Source organism: Camarhynchus parvulus, chromosome 7 (genome assembly GCF_901933205.1).
Source record: "Camarhynchus parvulus chromosome 7, STF_HiC, whole genome shotgun sequence".
NCBI classification, from domain to species: Eukaryota; Metazoa; Chordata; class Aves; order Passeriformes; family Thraupidae; genus Camarhynchus; species Camarhynchus parvulus.
The window spans coordinates 25616987-25635586 of NC_044577.1; the positions used below are offsets into that span (position 1 = coordinate 25616987).

The 18600-nt window shown below is 35.9% G+C and overlaps 1 protein-coding gene across 3 annotated transcripts in view; it reads left to right on the forward strand.

The window, feature by feature from the left end:
* Positions 1-18600, forward strand: part of PTPN4 (protein tyrosine phosphatase non-receptor type 4) — a 107968-nt gene that overhangs the window by 70866 nt on the left and 18502 nt on the right. For all 3 annotated transcript variants that reach the window (XR_004060892.1, XM_030952666.1, XM_030952667.1), the window contains exons 13-19: positions 515-583; positions 7265-7399; positions 8633-8791; positions 13243-13402; positions 16275-16358; positions 16444-16500; positions 17825-17981. Coding sequence is in view for 2 of the 3 variants with exons in the window: in XM_030952666.1 (XP_030808526.1) it covers positions 515-583; positions 7265-7399; positions 8633-8791; positions 13243-13402; positions 16275-16358; positions 16444-16500; positions 17825-17981 (821 nt within the window). In the remaining variant the exon portion in view is untranslated. The remainder of the gene's footprint in view (positions 1-514; positions 584-7264; positions 7400-8632; positions 8792-13242; positions 13403-16274; positions 16359-16443; positions 16501-17824; positions 17982-18600) is intronic.

Below are 18600 nucleotides of genomic sequence, written 5' to 3' on the forward strand. Positions count from 1 at the left end.
TGATTTGACATAAGACATCTGGTCTTATATGAAAAGTCAGCAAGTTCCAAGATCTAAACTTAGTTTTGACAAGTTGCATAGAAGAATACAATCCTGATGTGCTTATCATGTAATTTTTTTGTGTTATTTTGCTAAACTAAGTAGCAACTAAGTTACTAGCAATTCAGGGAATAGTTTAGGAAGAACATGGAAGAGATGCTGTAAATGTTTAATAGTGGCTATAACAGGAACTATTATTATGTGTTACCCAGAGATCCAAGCAGAGATTTCTTATTGCTTTGGATAAAAAAGCAAACAAAAGGAAAAGCTTTTGTTACATCTAAAATTATTTGGAAAGAAGACCTACATTTCTACCAAATGCTTTCTCAGGTTATGCTGTACTGAAGCTAAGGCGATTGCTTGAGCATGACTGAAAACAGAATTTAGACATTTTGTTGAGATAGTTCAATTTCAAAAAAGGAATTGTTATTTAATCATGTTGGATTTAGTGGTTTGATTTTGTTTTGCTTTCCAGTGGGAGAACAGAGGTCCAATCTGTGCAGTATGGTAAAGAAAGAGCAAATAAAGACAGGGTATTTGCAAGGTAAGTAGTTTACATTCCTTAATATTTCCCCCATTTATGTATTTTAAAATTTCAGGATAGCCTTCAGTCTACATAGTTTGTTATTACCTGTATTACTCTCTGTGCTATGTTTATTACAAAGAATGATCTCCTGCTCTTAAAAGACTCCATTAAAATACTGAGTTAATGGGTATTTTTGTCTGTAATAATTTCTTGCAATTGTACACATGTATTTCCTTCAGGAAATAAGTACAGTGAGTCTTACTTGTGAGAACAGCTTTACCGCTGTAGTCTCTGTGAGGCATTTTACTATGAAAAGTGAGCTGCTTCTGAAGGTATTTGGTCATAGAGTAGTTGGCTAATCAGGAATATATTACTTAATTTTATTCCAGGCTCCTGAGCAGTTTTGTGATTACAATAAAAGATTCGAGACATAAATTTAGTTACTTCTTCAGAAATCATGATGCTGTTTTCCATAGTAAAGCACCTGCTACATCCACCTGGCAGTTTGCTCTGATCATGAATAGAATCCTTGTGGGGAGGGGGCAGCCCTGTCCTCTTTTTATGCTTCTCCTTTTACTGACATCTGAGATGTCTTTTTGGCCCTTAAGGAACTCCGGAGTTGAAATTCACACTTGCAGACTTTTAGTAGAAATCCAGCAAAGTGCCTGCATTTTCCAAGTGCCTGCAGACACTGTTCCTAAGAGCATTGGTGAATTCTGCCTTGATTTCCTTCCCTGTCCTCACCCCTTCTTTCCCTTGTCTATGCATTAGAATCTAATTTGGGTTTTATCTCAGCCCACCAAAGATAGCTGCATACTTGGTTTGGGGGGCAGAAATGCTGTAACATGCTGGTTCAACAAATAGGTTTTATTAAACCATTTTTTCCTGTGTAAAACCGTTTTTTACTCCATTTAATTTGCTTTAGGAATGTGAGGTAATTTAGATTTGTACTTGGAGCAACTTTTTTTAGTACTCAGGAGACTCAGCACTGTGACAGGTGAGCTTTACTTCACTAAATGACAGTTGTGAATCAGTTAAAAACTGTTTTTCTTGGTGCACTCTAAACTTGGCAATTTTCCACAAGTCAAGAGAGTGGAGGAGAGCTGATAGTTTGTGTTGAGAAGTATTTTTATCATTTCATAAACTCTTATGCAGTAGATGGCACTCTTCCCTTTGCAGCAAAACCCAGCAAGTTCTGCTGGGGGTCACTTGTAGTTTATAAAATATAGTTGGATAAAATGGAAGAAGTTGATAAAATCAAAAGCCATGGCTGGAACTGTTCTTATTTTCATAAATCTTGGCTTCTTTTAGTTAATAAAATGCTTGGCTCTTCCATCCTCAGGAATTTTGTTTTCCGTTGTTGCTTTTTTATTAACAGATAGAGCATTTATCCACATATTTTGAGTTTCTAAGTGTTGATGATTGATGTCTGAGGCATATATGTTTATATCAGTGAAATGAAATAATGGTGTATTGTAACAAATACATCTCAAAAGGCTTTTAGCAAATCCGCTGCTTCTTCTGTCTTCCTCATGACAGTGTGCAATTAATTTATTTTCAAAGACCTTTAATATTTTCAAGAGTGAAAAAAGCTTGAAAGAGAAAACATTTCTAGAATGCAGTGTTGTTCAAGAAACTTAATTTAAGAACACTAATTCTTTGTCTTCTAAACATTTGCATCTCAGGTTGACATGCTGAGTAGATGTCAACCCTTTTGTATTCATACAGAAGATAAATTTTTTTTTCTCAGATTTTCCAGCTATAGTGTGGGTTTTATTCCTGTAACCTGCCTTTCTTTTTCACGGTGTGTCTTTATCAGGCAAAGTCATGGTAGCATTGAACAGCTTTTTAAGCTCTCAGGCAGTGGGATTCTTTTGGTGGCTTTTCAAGGTCTTTCTTGAGAACTAGGTGGGCAGGTGTTGAAATAATTACTGTTGATTTTATTATTATTGCATAAGAAGATTAATTCAAGATCAGTTCAAGCAATATTTTCAGTGGTTTTTTGTAGAGTTATCCAGATTTACACTTGGATTTCTTAAAAATACCTAATTAGAAGCTGCCTCATTTAAATTAATGCTTTGAATCATTTCGTGGTAAGAAGATGAACATAGAGAATTACACAGAGATGTTACTACAGTGATCTGTTTGCTCTAAGTTGAGAAATGTTGATTGCCACAAGTAATGGCTAGCTGCTCTGGCCATGGGTGCAGAGCACAAGACAGGGAAATAAAATTTTTTAACAGCCATTTAAATAAAACAAGCAATTTTTATCTACAGGAAGCAGGCTTAGCTGTTTGTTCTCAGGATTTTACTTTAAAATTAGCTGAAGGATTTTTTTTCTAAATTGTAGAAACCTTTACATTTAACCTTTAAACATGGAATTATTACTATGAAGGATATATTCTGTAATAAATCTCATACATTATGTAGGTGCTGTTTTCTTAATCTTCATGCAGCACTAAGTTCTGCATTCAGAAGACTGTTGCTGCAGTTGTTTAGCTTTTTTGTGGATGGGTTTTTTTTGGTTGATTTTGGGATTTTGTGGTTGTTTAGGGGTTTTTGTTGTTTTGGGGAGTTTTTTTATAATTTTCATTACAGCTGTTCTCTTGGCGTCATTTATTGCAGGATATTCACAATCCATGAAACCCCGTAAGAATTCCCAGAAACTTAATAAAAGCAGATAATAAGAGTAGAAAAGGTTCAGAATTGAGAGAATTCTTAAAGGACACTACTTTTTCTTACAGTCCTTGCAAAATATTCTAGGGCTGCTCAGTTCTGGTGTGCACAGGGGGCTGAGTGCGGGGAGTTTGAGTGAGAGGTGTCAGTCATTTGTATCTGCAAACTCCCTATCATAAATTGGTGTCTCTGTTTCCAAAAATTCAATCTTGCTTTAATTATGCACTTTTTGAGGTCTATTAAATAATTTCTCAGGTGCTTTAAATTGCATATGTCATTTGTGTGATGTACCTTGCGGATTTGTGTATAGTTTTACTCTCCTGGTCTGCAGCAGTATTTGTCAGATTTGCTGAGAAATGTGTTCCCTGTACTCCTTGTCAAAATACAAAGCAAGGCTGTGGCTTCAGGTTATGTTTCTTTTTGGAACAGAGATTATTTTTTAAATTCCCACCTGTATTCCCAACAACACCTTTATTCTTTCCCAGCTTGTGCAAGATTTTAGCCCTTCAGCTGTGGATGCCAAACAAATTCTGTATTTGAAGGCTTTTCTGTACTGTAGCTGAGCTAATATAATGTCATGGGTTTTTTTAGTTGCTTTATGTAATTCCATCCCTGCTACTCAGTTTTGAGTGTTTGGGTTTATTTTTTGCATTTGCTGTACCTTTGCAGCTCATAAGACTTGGGGGTAAGTAAAGTTTTCAGTTTCTGTTGCTACTCAAATAGATAGGACTGCTTCCAACTTTTAGGAATGTCTCTGCAGGTACACCAAAATTAAATCTGAAAATGGCTTATTCTGTTAACTATCAGTGCCCTGTGCTGGGTGCAATAGAAGCATCCAGGCTGAGCAGACAGAGGTGAAATTTAAAATTCAAAAATTTCAAAATGTTGTGCATCTTAGTTCTCCTCTCCCTTCTCCTCAGTTGCACTCTGGCATGAGAAAATTATTTTAATATTGCTAGAGGTCAGAGATAAAGGACAAATTTGTAGATACATTTCACAACAAATCTTAAATGTTAATTAAAAAAAACCTTATTGTTGGATTTAGAAGTGTTGACAGGAGAACTAAAATTGGCACAGCACTAAGAAGTTCAGTTCTGCAGTGTGGTAATTTTTTCTTTGAAATTTCTGCAAAGACAGGAAATTGGGGCAACAAACATGAGTGGGTGGGGACTCTGAGGTTAGAGCTGTTAATAAAATAATTGGGCCAAAGCTTTGGTGATAAACACTGCAGCTGTTTATCGTGGTGGTAAGGTGATCTTCTGAAAGATCAGACCCTATCCACAGTAAAAGGTGAGTATTTTCTTGACATTGGACGTTTTCCTAGGGAAGAAGGTGATGCTTTGCTCATTTTGGAGTTGTGTTCCTTTGTTGTATTGATTGAGGAAGTTTACATAAACATGGTTACAGACTTTGGCTTAAGATACAAAGCAGTGGGGTATTTGAAGCAGTCAAAAATGTAACTTTTGGAAAAACTTGGATTTTTTTTCCCCTACCCTATATGCTCCTGTGTCTGTCTTTGTAATTTATCTAGTTTCACACAGGCAAGGATGCTGCACTTATGCTGTTGTTGCATGTTAAATAAAGAAAAGCCGCACTTCCAACTTTCGTACATTCCATTTCTTGCTTTTTCACTGAAGGTAAATGAGGTTCAGTAATTGCCTTTACATGTCTGTCAGCAAATACTGTATCTGCAGTCCCGTACTTACCTAATTCAGCATTGGTTATATTACATTCTTCTGCATTTTTCCCTCAGACTGTTCTTTGGCTGGTATTAGAATCCACCTCTTGGCAGAGCTGGCTCTTGGTGCTCATCTGCTGGCTGCAAACACATGGTTGGGTGGCAGCAGGGTCCAGGCTTCCAGAGCCCTGATCATTAAAAGAATAAGGAAAGGCTGGAATCAGACACGCATTTCAGTTCTGCTGTTTCAGTTTCATGTTCCTTTACCTGTTCAGAACTGCTTGCATGAACATGCTTGTGAAGAAAGATACCAAAGTGGTTTGAGTTGCTCACATTTGAAGTAAATTACAGAAATTGGAATTTTGGTTTAATTGATCTGATACCAAGCTAATTATTTTTCAAATCAAATTAATATTCCTTAAATATAGTGAAGCGTGCTAAGGATGTGCTTCTCTGGAGGAATTAATTCATATTTCCCTCTTTTCAAATATCAATGTACTATTAGATTTTTTCCCCAAGGTGAAATAAAAGCTGAAATAGTATTATTAAAATAGCCCATCTCTCTTAACTGCCTGAAATTTGTCAGCTATTACTCAGTAAGACTTTAGAGCAGTAAAGCAGAATGCAATACCTGTTTAGAACTGCTTGGCGGGGTGAAAATAAAAATAAACCCTCCATGAGAACACCACTGCATCAGTACCCAACAGTACTGACATCTTACTTATTTCTGTCTATGAAGCTTATTCAATATAGTACTCAATTGGTTATTGTTGTAGATTTTTTGGTAATGTTGAGGACAATATTATCTGCTCAAGGTGGTGACTTGCATTGAGTTTTAAGTTCTCTGAGAAGCAAAAATATATTTGTTAGCTGGTTTCCCGTTTTCAGAGGATGTAGTTTGTGTGCAGGTAGTTCCTCAATTTCTCAAAGTTCCTTCTTTCTGGAGTTGCTCTTCCAGTAAACCAGTAATAATGACAAAGATAAAGAACAGTTACCGTGTGTCACAAGGACAGTGAAGGCAGAAATTATTTTTTGATATGGGTGTATGGAGCTGCTTATACAATAATATGTTGTCACCTCATTGTGCAAAACTGGAGAATTTAGTGATAGAATATGAAGGCAAATGGAAATGAAATTGTTATATCACAAAAGATTGAAGTATCACTGGAACTAGAGAGGGTTGATTAATGATAGATGGGAAATCTGAACTATGTAGCACCATGAAAGCAGTAGAAGTAAAATAAAAACCTAGTAACACAAAATGTACAGGACATGTGTGGATTGTTTAAAAGTATTTTTGTTGTTAGCTGAAGAATTTTCAGTTGAAAACAACAAAATCTGAAAGTCTGGATATGTTTTTAGTTGCAGGATGACTGAACCATCCAATGCAATGCTAAGAAAAAAGCAACCACAGATGATTCATTTGCTGCTTTCCAGTATAAACTGGAAATGTTGTATTTCAGGAGAGATTGCAAGTATAGTTTCATTTGTGCTTAAGAAAGAGGTGAAAGAAACAGCAGGAGATTGTAGGCATCCTGGAGTGACCAGAGAATGGGAAGAAAAAGTTTCATTAATGTCAAGAGAGGGCAACAAGTAGAATGCAGAATTCCTTTTGTATAAAAGCACTACTGAGAATGACCTTTAATCTGAAGGACATTACTGGCACAAAACCAGATGAAGTTCTGTTACCCACAAAGAAGTTTAAATAGTTAAATAATATTACTGCATCTGTCTGGCAAGTGACAAGGCATATTCTGGGAGAAAGCATGTGGTCTTGATGGAAATCCCTGATGTCTAAACCAAACTTTGTAACTCTGTTGCCATGTTGTTGATTACCTCACTTTCGGTTCTTGAAAGTCTTTGGGAGTATTTTGGCCTGATGTTTTTGCTGCTTCATTTTTCCTGAGGTGGCTAAACAGTTGTGTTACTTAGAGGGGATTTTTTAACTTGTTTTTTGTTTGGTTTTGTTCTACATTTATTAAGTTCAGATCTCTCAGTGATTATGCTGTTTGAGTCAGATTGTCTTTGAGGCATTAAAAGTCTAGTGAGTTTAGATTCTGTCTTGCCTGTCTCCCTCACAGCCAACAGTAGTTTATTAGTATTTCAATGGCATTTTTTTTCAAAATACATTAAATGAAGTACAGTAGATGGAGAAAATACAGAACTGTCCATGTAAATAAGCTTTGCATTGTTATGTTTCCTTTCTTACATATCATTTGGTTTCCTGTGATAGAACATCTATCACAGGTTTCCTGTGATAGAACAGTTTCATTGTGGTGAGTTTTATATAATTTTGTTCTTACATCATACAATTTTTGGTTAGTCATTTGACTTTCCTCTTCTAGATCCCCCAGTAAACCCTTGGCACGGAAAGTGATGAGTGGGATGGATTGGGAAGTAGTGAGTAGGAACTCACTGTCTGATGATAGGTTGGAAACACAGAGCCTCCCGTCACGGTCTCCACCTGGAACCCCAAATCAGTGAGTAGCATCAAATCTTCTCTCCCTACAAGTGACTCTCTACCTCTAATGGGAGTGACCTACTTGTGTAATAAAGGGATTCATGTGTTATGTAGACAAATAGCTTCAAAAAATGTGTGCCAAATGATTCTCTGTAACACTTGGCTTCACATTAGAAACCATTTTTTTAGGGATGAGTTTTAGGTGCTTCTCACTTTTCTCACTTGACCTATTAAAAGTGTAGGATGTATCACACTACCCTAAATTTGAGAGTTTGAGTTTTCTTAAGCACAGTTAAAACTAAGTTATTAATTTGGTTTAAAAAAGACCCTGATGATAAAATCTATGTGATATTTTAAACATAATTTATTTCACTTAATACCACTTTTTTAAACATTGGAGAAAATTACTTTATTGGAAATCCTTGCAGGTTTATTCCTCTCAGTTTTTCTGCCTTTCCTTTCAATGTTCAGTCTTCATATGATAGAGCCTTCTGTTTTAAGTGAGTGAAAAAACATTCCTGATTTCTTTTGGAGGGTGACCAATTTCTCAGGGCGCTGAGACTTGCTTAAGAATCAGTATTATTCAATTTTGTATTACATAAACGATAAGATTTTAAGATTCTACAGCATATTATTCACAAGATCAATGTTGTAAATACCTGTAGCATTTAAAAATTACTGAAAAATTGTGTAATAATGATGCTTAAAGCATAACAAACTTAATCATGCATGTTTAAAAGAATTTTAATTTTGTCATGCTAGTTTTCAAATGGGAAAATACGGGATTCCAGAAATTATTAAACTCTCAATGCAATGCTTATGGTTCTTCTAGGGGAAGATGCAGGGGATAAATTGTTCATCTTAATAAATTCAGGTTAAGTTCTGCCATGAACAGAGTCAGGATTTGTCTTCTTAGGAGTCTCTTTTTCCTCTTGTTGACTGGGCTGCCAGCTTGTTCATTGGAGCATGATGGTTTCAGGCTTCTTTAATTAAAAGTAAATACATTTTTTCAATAGCCCTTAGTGTTTATTAAAATAATTTTTGAACACTTAAAGATTAAATACATGTTGATCTGACAACATAATTGTTTCAGTGATTTTTGAAATTTTAATAAAAATATGTGTATGAACATGTGCTTGCACTGAGAGGAAATAATTTTTTAGCATCCCATTTTAGTGGGTGTTATCAGAAATGCAGTTTAACAATAATATTGTTATTATTGTCACATGCACTGCTCTGCTTTCCCTCTTAGTCGCAACTCTGCCTTCACTCAAGAAGGAGCCCGGTTACGACCCTCATCAGTCGGACATTTAGTGGATCATGTGGTTCACACCTCCCCCAGTGAAGTGTTTGTAAATCACAGATCTCCATCCTCCACCCAGGCCAACAGCATCATACTGGAATCATCCCCGTAAGTTCTGCTCTTACCACACCACTGTGGCATGCAGGGCTGCTGAAGAGAAGTCAGAGATCTTGGCCTTGAAGAATTTATTGTTAAATGTGGGGTCAGGGAGAGCCAGGCAATCTAATAAAATGTGGTATTTATTTTGGGGTATTAGTGTAGGTCTTACTGTGAGAAAGAGCTAGATGATACAGAACTGAACACCTGTGTCTGACATATTCCAGGCTCAGGATTACAATACCATCCCCACCAACCCAAGATGTGGGTTTGCTGTAATGTGACCATCAGTGTCTGGATGTGGAACCAAAAGTTGGGGTTTTGATAGAATTGAAGGAAAGCTTTAGTCCCACAAGTCTGGAAATGTTGCTTTTTTGTCAAGGCACAGAAGTGAGCTTTACAAATTATGTAATCAGAATACCTTTTTGGCACCCCAGCATTTGGACATTGCTAGTGTGTTTGGTATATTGTTACAGAGTTTATTTTTTTAAGCTGACACTGCCAGACTTTTTTTTTTTAATAATTCTGAATATTCTTTATACTTTAAGCTTGCTTACCATAGGATACAATGGGCGAAATAAAAGCTATTATTCTGTATTGGGTCCAGAAGGAAGACAAACAAAAAGCCCCATTGAGTTATTCAAAGAAACTGAAATACTCAATAAATTGTGTTCAGAATACAGATTAATTAGGAAAAATATTTCAATATATACCATTTTATCACTGGCACTGTACCCTCTTAGTATAGCTGAACATGTAATGCCAGCTATGCCCTCATAGTTTTGTATCATAATCTCTGTTAGCAGAGAAATCATACAAATGGTTTCAATTGAGAACTCTAAAGCAGCACATACCTAATTACATGTTTATAAACAAATTGTATGTCTCAGGAAGAATTACGCTGGAAAACTATTTAAACACAGTTTTAAAACCTTGCTTAGACCAACTCTACTTTCAATTTTAACAACCATGTGTAATTTTTAGGAGGGAAATAGAATACAAAATTTTAAAAGTTGTCTAAAATAGCACATGATGCTTTTTACAATAGACTACAATATTTACAATTTGATCCTCAGATAGTTACTTAACTTTCAGGGTTATGTAATATTAATTTGACTTAGTCATGTAAATACTCCTTTTTTTGGTGGACTTTTTAACATATTCACATGCCAAAGGACTCTCAGAACTGGAACAGATGAGAATCTTCTCTCATATTACAGTTTTGTTGTCCGAAGGCCACACAGGGTCAGGTTCCCTCTGTTCTAAGACTTCCATCTGAAGTCAGTTATGAATGACACCCCTACTGAATGTCACAATGATACAGTGAAGAAAGCACAATTATTAAATACTCTTTTATTCATATCCCTTTACTTGAAGTTGTACAAGATCTTCTTGAATGTTCTTAGGATTTGTTTATTTAGTACTTGATTTCTTGAATAAGTCACCATAGAAATGAGTCTTAGAAAGAGAGGAAGTGGTTTTGTACAACTATGGCTTCTTTTTAATGTTTTTGCACTTTTTATGCCCAAGCAGAAAAAATATTGCTCTTCCATCACTAAGTGTTAGGGGTTCCATTTTTGGGGTTTTTTTCCTCTTGTTAGAAGCTTAAAATTTAATATTCTGGTATAGATCTCTAATATAAGATACTTCTAAGAATGAGGACATTAACTTTCAAAAATACATGAATCTCATTGAGGTCTTTTGAAGGTTTAAGCTGATGTTATTGATTCAAGATTTGCCGTTTATGAAGGAAAACAGTTGACATGGAGTTCATAGTAGCTATATAATTTTAAACTATACTGTTCTACAGTCCAAAAAGCTATTTCTTAATCAATTTGACCTTTCTGGTGGAAAAGATTTGAGTAGTCCATGTGCTAGTTTGTCAGAAACTCTTATTTATCGATCAAATTTATATGTGTGCAAAAGAGGGGCTAACCTGACTGGCAATAGGTTTGGTGATCTTTTTGAGTTTGGAATCAACATAGCAAAAGAAATCAACAGTTTCCATGCAGTTCAGAAGGATATTATAGCTTAGCTGATATAACCTTTAATTGCACATCCTTTCTCCATCTGCACATCCTATTCAACACTAAATGGAGAGATAGGGCTTGTAGTTCCCTTAGCTAATTATAACCTCAAATTCCAAGAGCACATGGTAAGTGTTTAATTTAATAAATTTATGGGGGTGTGTATGCAACTTTTGCTAAATATATTAAAAAGATCAGACCGGATATCTGTAACAAAAATACCCAAAGCTTGCCAGTGCCAGGGTTTGTATGTTATTTTATTATTATGTAAATTGCTGAATTCAGTAACAGAGAGCTGCTTTGCCTGCAAAATAGGCTGCTTTCACTGCCATTGTCTGAGCATTCATAAGGAAATTCAAAGCTGACTGGGCAAATATAAAGCACTGAAGTTTATGCCCGAGGCTTGATTGTTAGTTCTCACAATTCATTATGCTAATATATTACAGAACTTGCATTGCTGCTTGTAAAATGCTCATTTAAGTAACTTTTCCAATCTTTTCTTTAAGTTTGTGTGTTCAGTAGGAATTTACTTGTGTTTGTTGACATGTATGTACAGACATCTAGTCAAACATCAGATCCATCTTCTGCTTTTATCAGAATAACTTCTTTTGTGTTTCTATTCATGTTTTCTGTTCCTTTTTTTCTTTGGTTTGAAACTCTCAGGAGTAATTGTTTTCAGGAAAATACATAACTTAAAAGACTGAGTAATCTGTGCTGGCCAAACTTGAATGAATGAATGCATAGACAGCTAAAAATCTCTGGGTGACCTTTGTAAGTCGATGTCTAAATAGTTTATAGCTGCCTTGCAGATTTGTTTTGCAAATGTTGACAATCATCATATTTTTCTCTCCACAAAAATGAATTTAGAAAAGCTGCTTATCTTGAAAAATGAAGTGTGCTCTTTTTTCTGTTACTTGCACTGAAAAGTGTTAAGAAATACTATTTTTCTTCCCAACTGTGTTTTGAACATAAGGTTCTTCAGACATCAGACTGAATAATTAGTGCTTTTTTTTCTTGTAACACTTCATGAAAAAATATTTTCTGAAAGTTGAAATAAAGCAGAAAAATAGAGAAAAATATTGTTGGGATCTTTTAGAATGTGCTGTTTTCTTTCATACACTGACAAAAATGTTACCAGTTTTGTTTTCTAAGAATATTGACTAATTTTTTTAAACAGAAGCAGAAAGTGTTTGGCATTGCAAAGTGAAGTGTTCTATTTCCCAGTTTTCATGCTTTTTAAAAAAGGTTCATCTTTTTTTTTTTAATCAGTATACTCCATTTTGCTGAGATTTTTATTTTTGAACATGTATCTGGGATCTGCCTTTCTTGAATTGCCTAGAGACAAATTTTATGGTGTGTAGTTTGATGTGTGCCTTAGGTTTTCAGATTTGCAGCAACTTGAAACCTTGTTCAGTATCATACTGAGAGTCTTGCCCTGCTAACAGTTCACTGAGGCAAGACTACTAAATACAGTAGAGCTGCTCACGTTTGTGTGTTTTGGAGGGAGTGATGTGATGAGATACCACTACAGCTTGCTCATAATGAAAGGAGCAGTGTCTTCCTTTTGCCTCTGGGAGTGTCCTTCCTTCCCTGCATGGTGGCCAGCCCTGAGATAAACCAGAGGACCCAGGCTTGTCCAAAAAGTGGTTTTGGTTGCTTAGCGTAAGCTGCCTTAGCCAAGGGAGGAGGACCAGCTCTTCAAGGCAGCAGCCAGGGATGTGGGTGAAGGAACAGACACCCCTATTTTTGGTGGTAGCATTCTCTTTGGATTTAGCTGTAACCTGTAACTTCATTCTTGATGGTTTATGGATCTGGTATCAGTGGGCTGTTGTCTGAAATCGTTAAATGACTTAATAGCACCTTTTAATGGGGTGCTTGTGGAGGAAGACATATCCTGCTGGTATTTAGAAACTGGCATTCAAACCAAGTTACTGGGAACTGTGAGCTCGCTGCCCTTTTGAGCCTTTCCAAATGTTCTTCCTAATTCTTAAATATAAATCCATATAATGAAAGATGAATCATATATTTATGTAATATGAATTACAGAGTTTAGCTTTTATTCCAAGAGGACTAACAAAAGGAAATTCACCATATTATATAAAAACACAGAGAACATTTTTATTAATCTACAAAGGAGTGCTTGCAGATCAGAAGTAATGGGTTAAGCATGCTAAAACCATTTTTAAGACGGTCATAGGTAAAAGATGAACTTGCTGGTTCTGTGTAGTTACTTGTCAAGAAAAATGCTGCAGCAGGTGCAAACATAATCTGCCAATATATTCTACTGCACTACATTTTGAGGTTCTAAAAATACCTACAGATAACCATCTCTCAAACTCTTGAGTTTCTTCTAACATTTTCAGTTTATTTGCAGCCCTGAAAGAACCGTCAATATCTCATGATTGTTCCACTTCATATTTCTATTTTGGTATTTAGATCTCAAGAGACTCCTATAGATGGGCAGCCTCCAGCATTACCACCCAAACAATTTAAAAAGAACAGTTGGAACCAAATTCATCATTCACACTCGCAGCAAGAACTGAATAACCATATTAATGAAACATTTGATGTTCCTGCATCACCTGAAAAATCCACCGTAAGTTTTTTGATCCAGTTGAACCATTCTGCTTTTTATCATAATAATGGTCCTATTTTACATGGGCTTGGTTCTGAAGCATTTCAGAGCTGCTGTGTTTGTGCGTTACCTTGCAGCATTACTGTTCCTTCCCTGGCTCCTGCTGGTTTTACTCCAGCTGCTGGAGTAGTGCTTTGTCAATTGATAACAAATCACTACATTGGGATGGTTTTGCAAACCTTTTGAGCATTAGCTTTTCAGCACATGCAGAAATTTCTGCCTAACCTCTTCTTTGAGAAGTCATTTGCCATCAGTTTTAAAGAAGACATTGCAGGTGTTTAATCCACCTTTAGCTAAAAAAGCTAAACCCAAAAATGCCTACCAGCTTCTAAAGTAGTTTTATCAGGAGAAGCTTCTTGAGTCTGTGGTTGCATTTCTCATCAGAACTTCCAAGAAAGAGAGTATCAAGAGGCCTGTGATAGCAGAAACAAAAATATGAGCGGAAGTTCTTTTTCCATAATCAAGCATGTGTGAGATGAGTAAGACAGTCAGTTGATTGTCTGAGATCTCCCTGATCACTTTTGTGATTTTTGTCCTTCCAGAAGTTTTCCAGTGGTTCTAAATTTTATACTAATGTGAGGAGTAAATAGGACAAGAAAAGTGCTGCAGGATGGGAAAACATCCATATGTAGCAAGTATTGTGTAAACAGTTTTGTCAACCTCAGGCATTCAAAATTATGAGTCACCTCCCCAAACTGATATTTAGAAATGCCTTAGTTTGGCTTTTTTTGCATCCTGAACTGTAAACCTATGGTGTTCTGTTCTCTAAGGCCTTAAAACAAAGTTAAGATTCCCATAAAGCCCCTGTTTCATTTCATAGCTGGGGTTTTAATAAAAGACTCAAAAGTGAAAGTTTTAAGGTTTTGACTGTTTTGGGAATGTTGTAATTTTTTTTTTGTTATAATTAAATAATGAAACAGAATTTGTAACATCTTTGTCTTCAGGCAGTGCTTACCTGAGTCACATTAAAGTACTGTTCTGTTTTGAAAAATAACACTACTTTAGTCATCAAGTTTTTCTGCCCTGTATTCAGTTATCTTTACCAAATTGACAAAAATAACTTTCACTTGTTTTTTTAACTCCTTTTAGTTCAGCAAAACCAACACAGCTGTGTGAATGAGCTTGTTTTTTTCTCTGTGCATTGTCAGTGTGATTGTTTGCTGTGCTCCAGTGGGATACATTTATGCAGGCTCGCTGAAGGCAGCTCACTGTTGTAATTGAACATCTAATTTGGTCTGCTGATGACTTTTTATTTTGGGGATTGCAGAAGAAGGAACATAGCATGACTGAAATTTTTGGAATGTCGTTTTGTTTCAAAATTGCTTTTCTGACCAGAATTCAGGTTCCTGCACTGCTAAAGTCTTCTGCTGTTCCATCTCAAATATTTTAGAGAATACCCCTCACCATTTTGACTTCGTAAAGCTGTTGAATTTCCTTTGTTTGTTGTGGGTATGGAGGGTCTGTGTTGAAAGGTAGTAAGACACATATGGGAATGGCAACTTTTTACTCCATCTGCATTCCCTAAGTGCCCAGTCTGAGAATGTCAGAAGTACTTGAAAGTACTTGAAAACAGGTGTGGTCAAAATCCCTTCAGTCAAACACATTAATGATGGCATACAGTCCTCTCTGCACACTTGCATTATAAACTTCCGCTCAAAACAGCATCTTAAAGCAGGAAATTAGCATTTCCTTTCTGTCTGGGAAATGCAGTGGCACAGAAGCTGCCAAATGCTGCAGGTGAGCACTTGGTTGATGTTCATTCTGTCTGATCTCCCACACCAGTGAGCATAGGCTGAAATGATTGGCATATGATCAGGCTTCTTAAGACCCTTCCTTTTCATTAATATCTCTTGTGCCATTACTTTCCCAAATTTTTCATTTCTTCATTACTATGAATGCATTTGGCAAATTTTGTTTTGTTTTAACCAAGAACAGAAGACACCTGCAGCTGAGTTAACTTCTAATGAGCCAAGTTGTGCACACTTCTTTAGTCTAGTGAAACTCCAGGTTCTGAACTTTCTAACATACAAAAATACTTACTTTCATAAGTATGAGTCTTCTGCTTTGCTGTAATTGATAACATTGAAAACTTTCTTGAAACACCTTTCTTTATTACTTTGCATTCTCACTGTAGGAAGTATGGAAATACTAGCTAATGTTCAGTCTGTGAAATAAATATAGATGGGAACCAGCTAAAAATCACTTCAATGGCACCAAGTTGTTTTTTTTTCAGATTAAAAAGGTAGCTAGTATTCCTGAGTTTATTGGCATCTCCTTTAACAGTGTTGTTGTCATCCAAATAAAACCAAGAAGAAAGCAGCTAAAATTTTCAGAGGTGAATCAGTGCAGAGCATATGTCACACCTCATACTCCACTAGACTGGAAATGGAGCAAGGGATAGGGAACCAGGATTTCCTTGCTTGCTACGGGCATATTGCAGTTAAAAGAAACAAAAGGACATCTTCAATTATCTTCCTTTTCATTGTATTGCATTCTTATTGCAGCTCTTCACTGTGGTCGTAATTAAAATTGATTTAAGAAATTTCCATTTGGTAAGCTGTTTTTATCAGAGTTATGAAGCCAGTTAGTCTTTTCTAATATTCTTTCTTACTTTGACAGAACAGGCCTTTAAATTAGTTATGTCCTAGCCTCTTAAATGTCTAATTTTCCCCTTTTATGCAAACCCAAGATGATTGTGTTCTTGCTTGATATTTTCTCAAGCATCCAGGAGCAGTTATTTGATAAGGAAACTGCAGAATTATTAAATACAATATCCTCAAAATCTAACTGTGAACAAAACATATACTAATATGTTATAACTTTTGTCTGTTAGCCCAATGGTGGTGTCCCCCATGACAATCTTGTTATGATCAGAATGAAACCAGATGAAAATGGAAGGTTTGGCTTCAATGTAAAGGTAACAGTACATCTATTCCTTTTATGTTTATTAAGGTTATTTTCTGACATTTGGGATTTCTTACTAATTTAATTTGTTTTTAAAGGGTGGATATGATCAGAAGATGCCGGTAATAGTGTCCAGGGTAGCTCCAGGAACACCTGTAAGTTATCAAAAAAGCAGACTTTGTAGCAATATCTGTGTATCTTGAAGGATGTACTGAAAATGATAAATTATTTTCTAGCTGCCTATGAAAATTAGGTTTTGCTATAACATTATCAGAACAAAGCAAATTACATGCAGTAAGAATTTGGTGGGGCTGTACAATGTTAAACTTTAAAAGTATGTCAAATCTTTAAATATGTCAATCTTTAAAAGTATTTTTTTCCTGCTGAAACAAAGTTTAATTTGTGAAAATTACAAGGCATTACAGATGCTCAGTATGTACTGGTACTTGAGCTGTGCCATCCTAAAAATACTTTTACTTTTTTGCTTTTTTTAGATATAGACTTTCAGTAATTTCACATAAATTACATATTGAAAGAGTGTTAAAAATAACTAAAATAGCAAATGTCTTACTTCAGTGACAGATGTAGCTGAGTAAAGCCAACATGTAGATTAAAACCAGACATTATGAATCATTCATCAGGTCTGATTGTGTGTTGTTACTGATGTTTAGTGACTATAAGAGTGTCTTCAAACTAGGAACAATATTTGTCAATTTATTGCCAGAAATACTGACCTGGTATTCAGCTGACTGGAGTCAGCTCTGTCGATAGGTGTTAGAGTGAAGTTAACAATTTATTTGCCTTTTTCTTTTATTTTTTACTTTTTGAAAATATTGAAATGTTTGCTCAAATCATTCTTCATGTATCTTGTTAATTATTATCCCTGAAATATTTAATAACGTGCAAAGTTTTGGCTTTAAACATTCACTCTATAGGGAGAAGATAGTTGGTGATGGCTTGTGCTCTTTCTTTTCTACAATGATGTTTAGATTGTGATTATAATAAGAATTTTTATCACCTGATTCCTCTCCCTGGGGTTACTGGCAGTTGTGCATTGTTTTTTGCCATTGCCATTGCAGTATTTCAGACCTGAAGCATTTAAGCCTGTGAAATTGATTTGGACACGGTTTTGCCATGTTTCTCCCCTCCCTGCAAAGATAAAAACATCCTGCTTTTTAATTGCCTGTACAAAGGGTGATTCAAACAGAGGAGCTTTCTGCATCAGCTGAGGGGTAGAGTAACAGCTGCTGAAAGACACATTACAGTGCCAGTCACCTCCCAGCTGCAAATGGGAATGGCACTGCCTGTGGATTGTGTAACTCTTGGATTTATCATTTAAATACAGTGCAGCAGCCATAGCAAGAGGGCTGTTAGCATTCGAGAGCCCAAGTATAGTTACTTTAAGTTGTTATTTTAAGGTAAGAAATTGGTAATGGCTGGTGTTACAGATTGTTTTGGTTTTTTCCCTCAACCTCGCAGGCTGATCTGTGTGTCCCTCGTTTGAATGAAGGGGACCAGGTTGTCCTGATTAACGGCAGGGACATAGCAGAGCATACCCACGACCAAGTGGTAATGTTTATTAAAGCCAGCTGTGAGAGACACTCAGGGGAACTTGTGCTCCTAGTTCGACCCAATGGTGAGTGGCTGGTACATCATAATTAAAAACAAAAATTCACACCCTGCTCTCGTTTTCTAACCTCCATTTTGTGTCCTGGCATGGAGTGTTTAACCTCCAATGTAAGAAATAACTCCCTTCCCTGAAAAGGAATTGCAACAACACAGTGTATTGATCCCATAATCTAAGGAGCTGTGTGTAACTAAGTGTTGCAAAACAATAAAGAAGTCAGCCGTCAAATATTTCTAATCTTTCTAAGAGAGAGCTAATTTAAATTTTGTTCTTGCTCTCATTGATAAAAATGTCCAGAAAGCTATGTGGATATTGAATGTATTTCATAAGGTTATTATTGTTCTCTTAAGGAAAATTTAAACCAAACACAAACAAAAAACCCCCTCACCAAATACTCAGTGTTCAGGTGACATTAGAAGTCAATACATACAAAATCCTTCCATATATTTTTAAAACAGTACAAAACCACTGGTAACATTTCTACTTCTACATTTAGTAGAAGTGCTAAAATGCAGTCTAAATCAATGCTTATGCAGTGTATTCACAAAATACACTGTTGGATCATAGCCAGCAGATGGGCACTGGATTTAATTCTGCTGCACCTCCTAACTGCTGTGGAGTTGGAGAG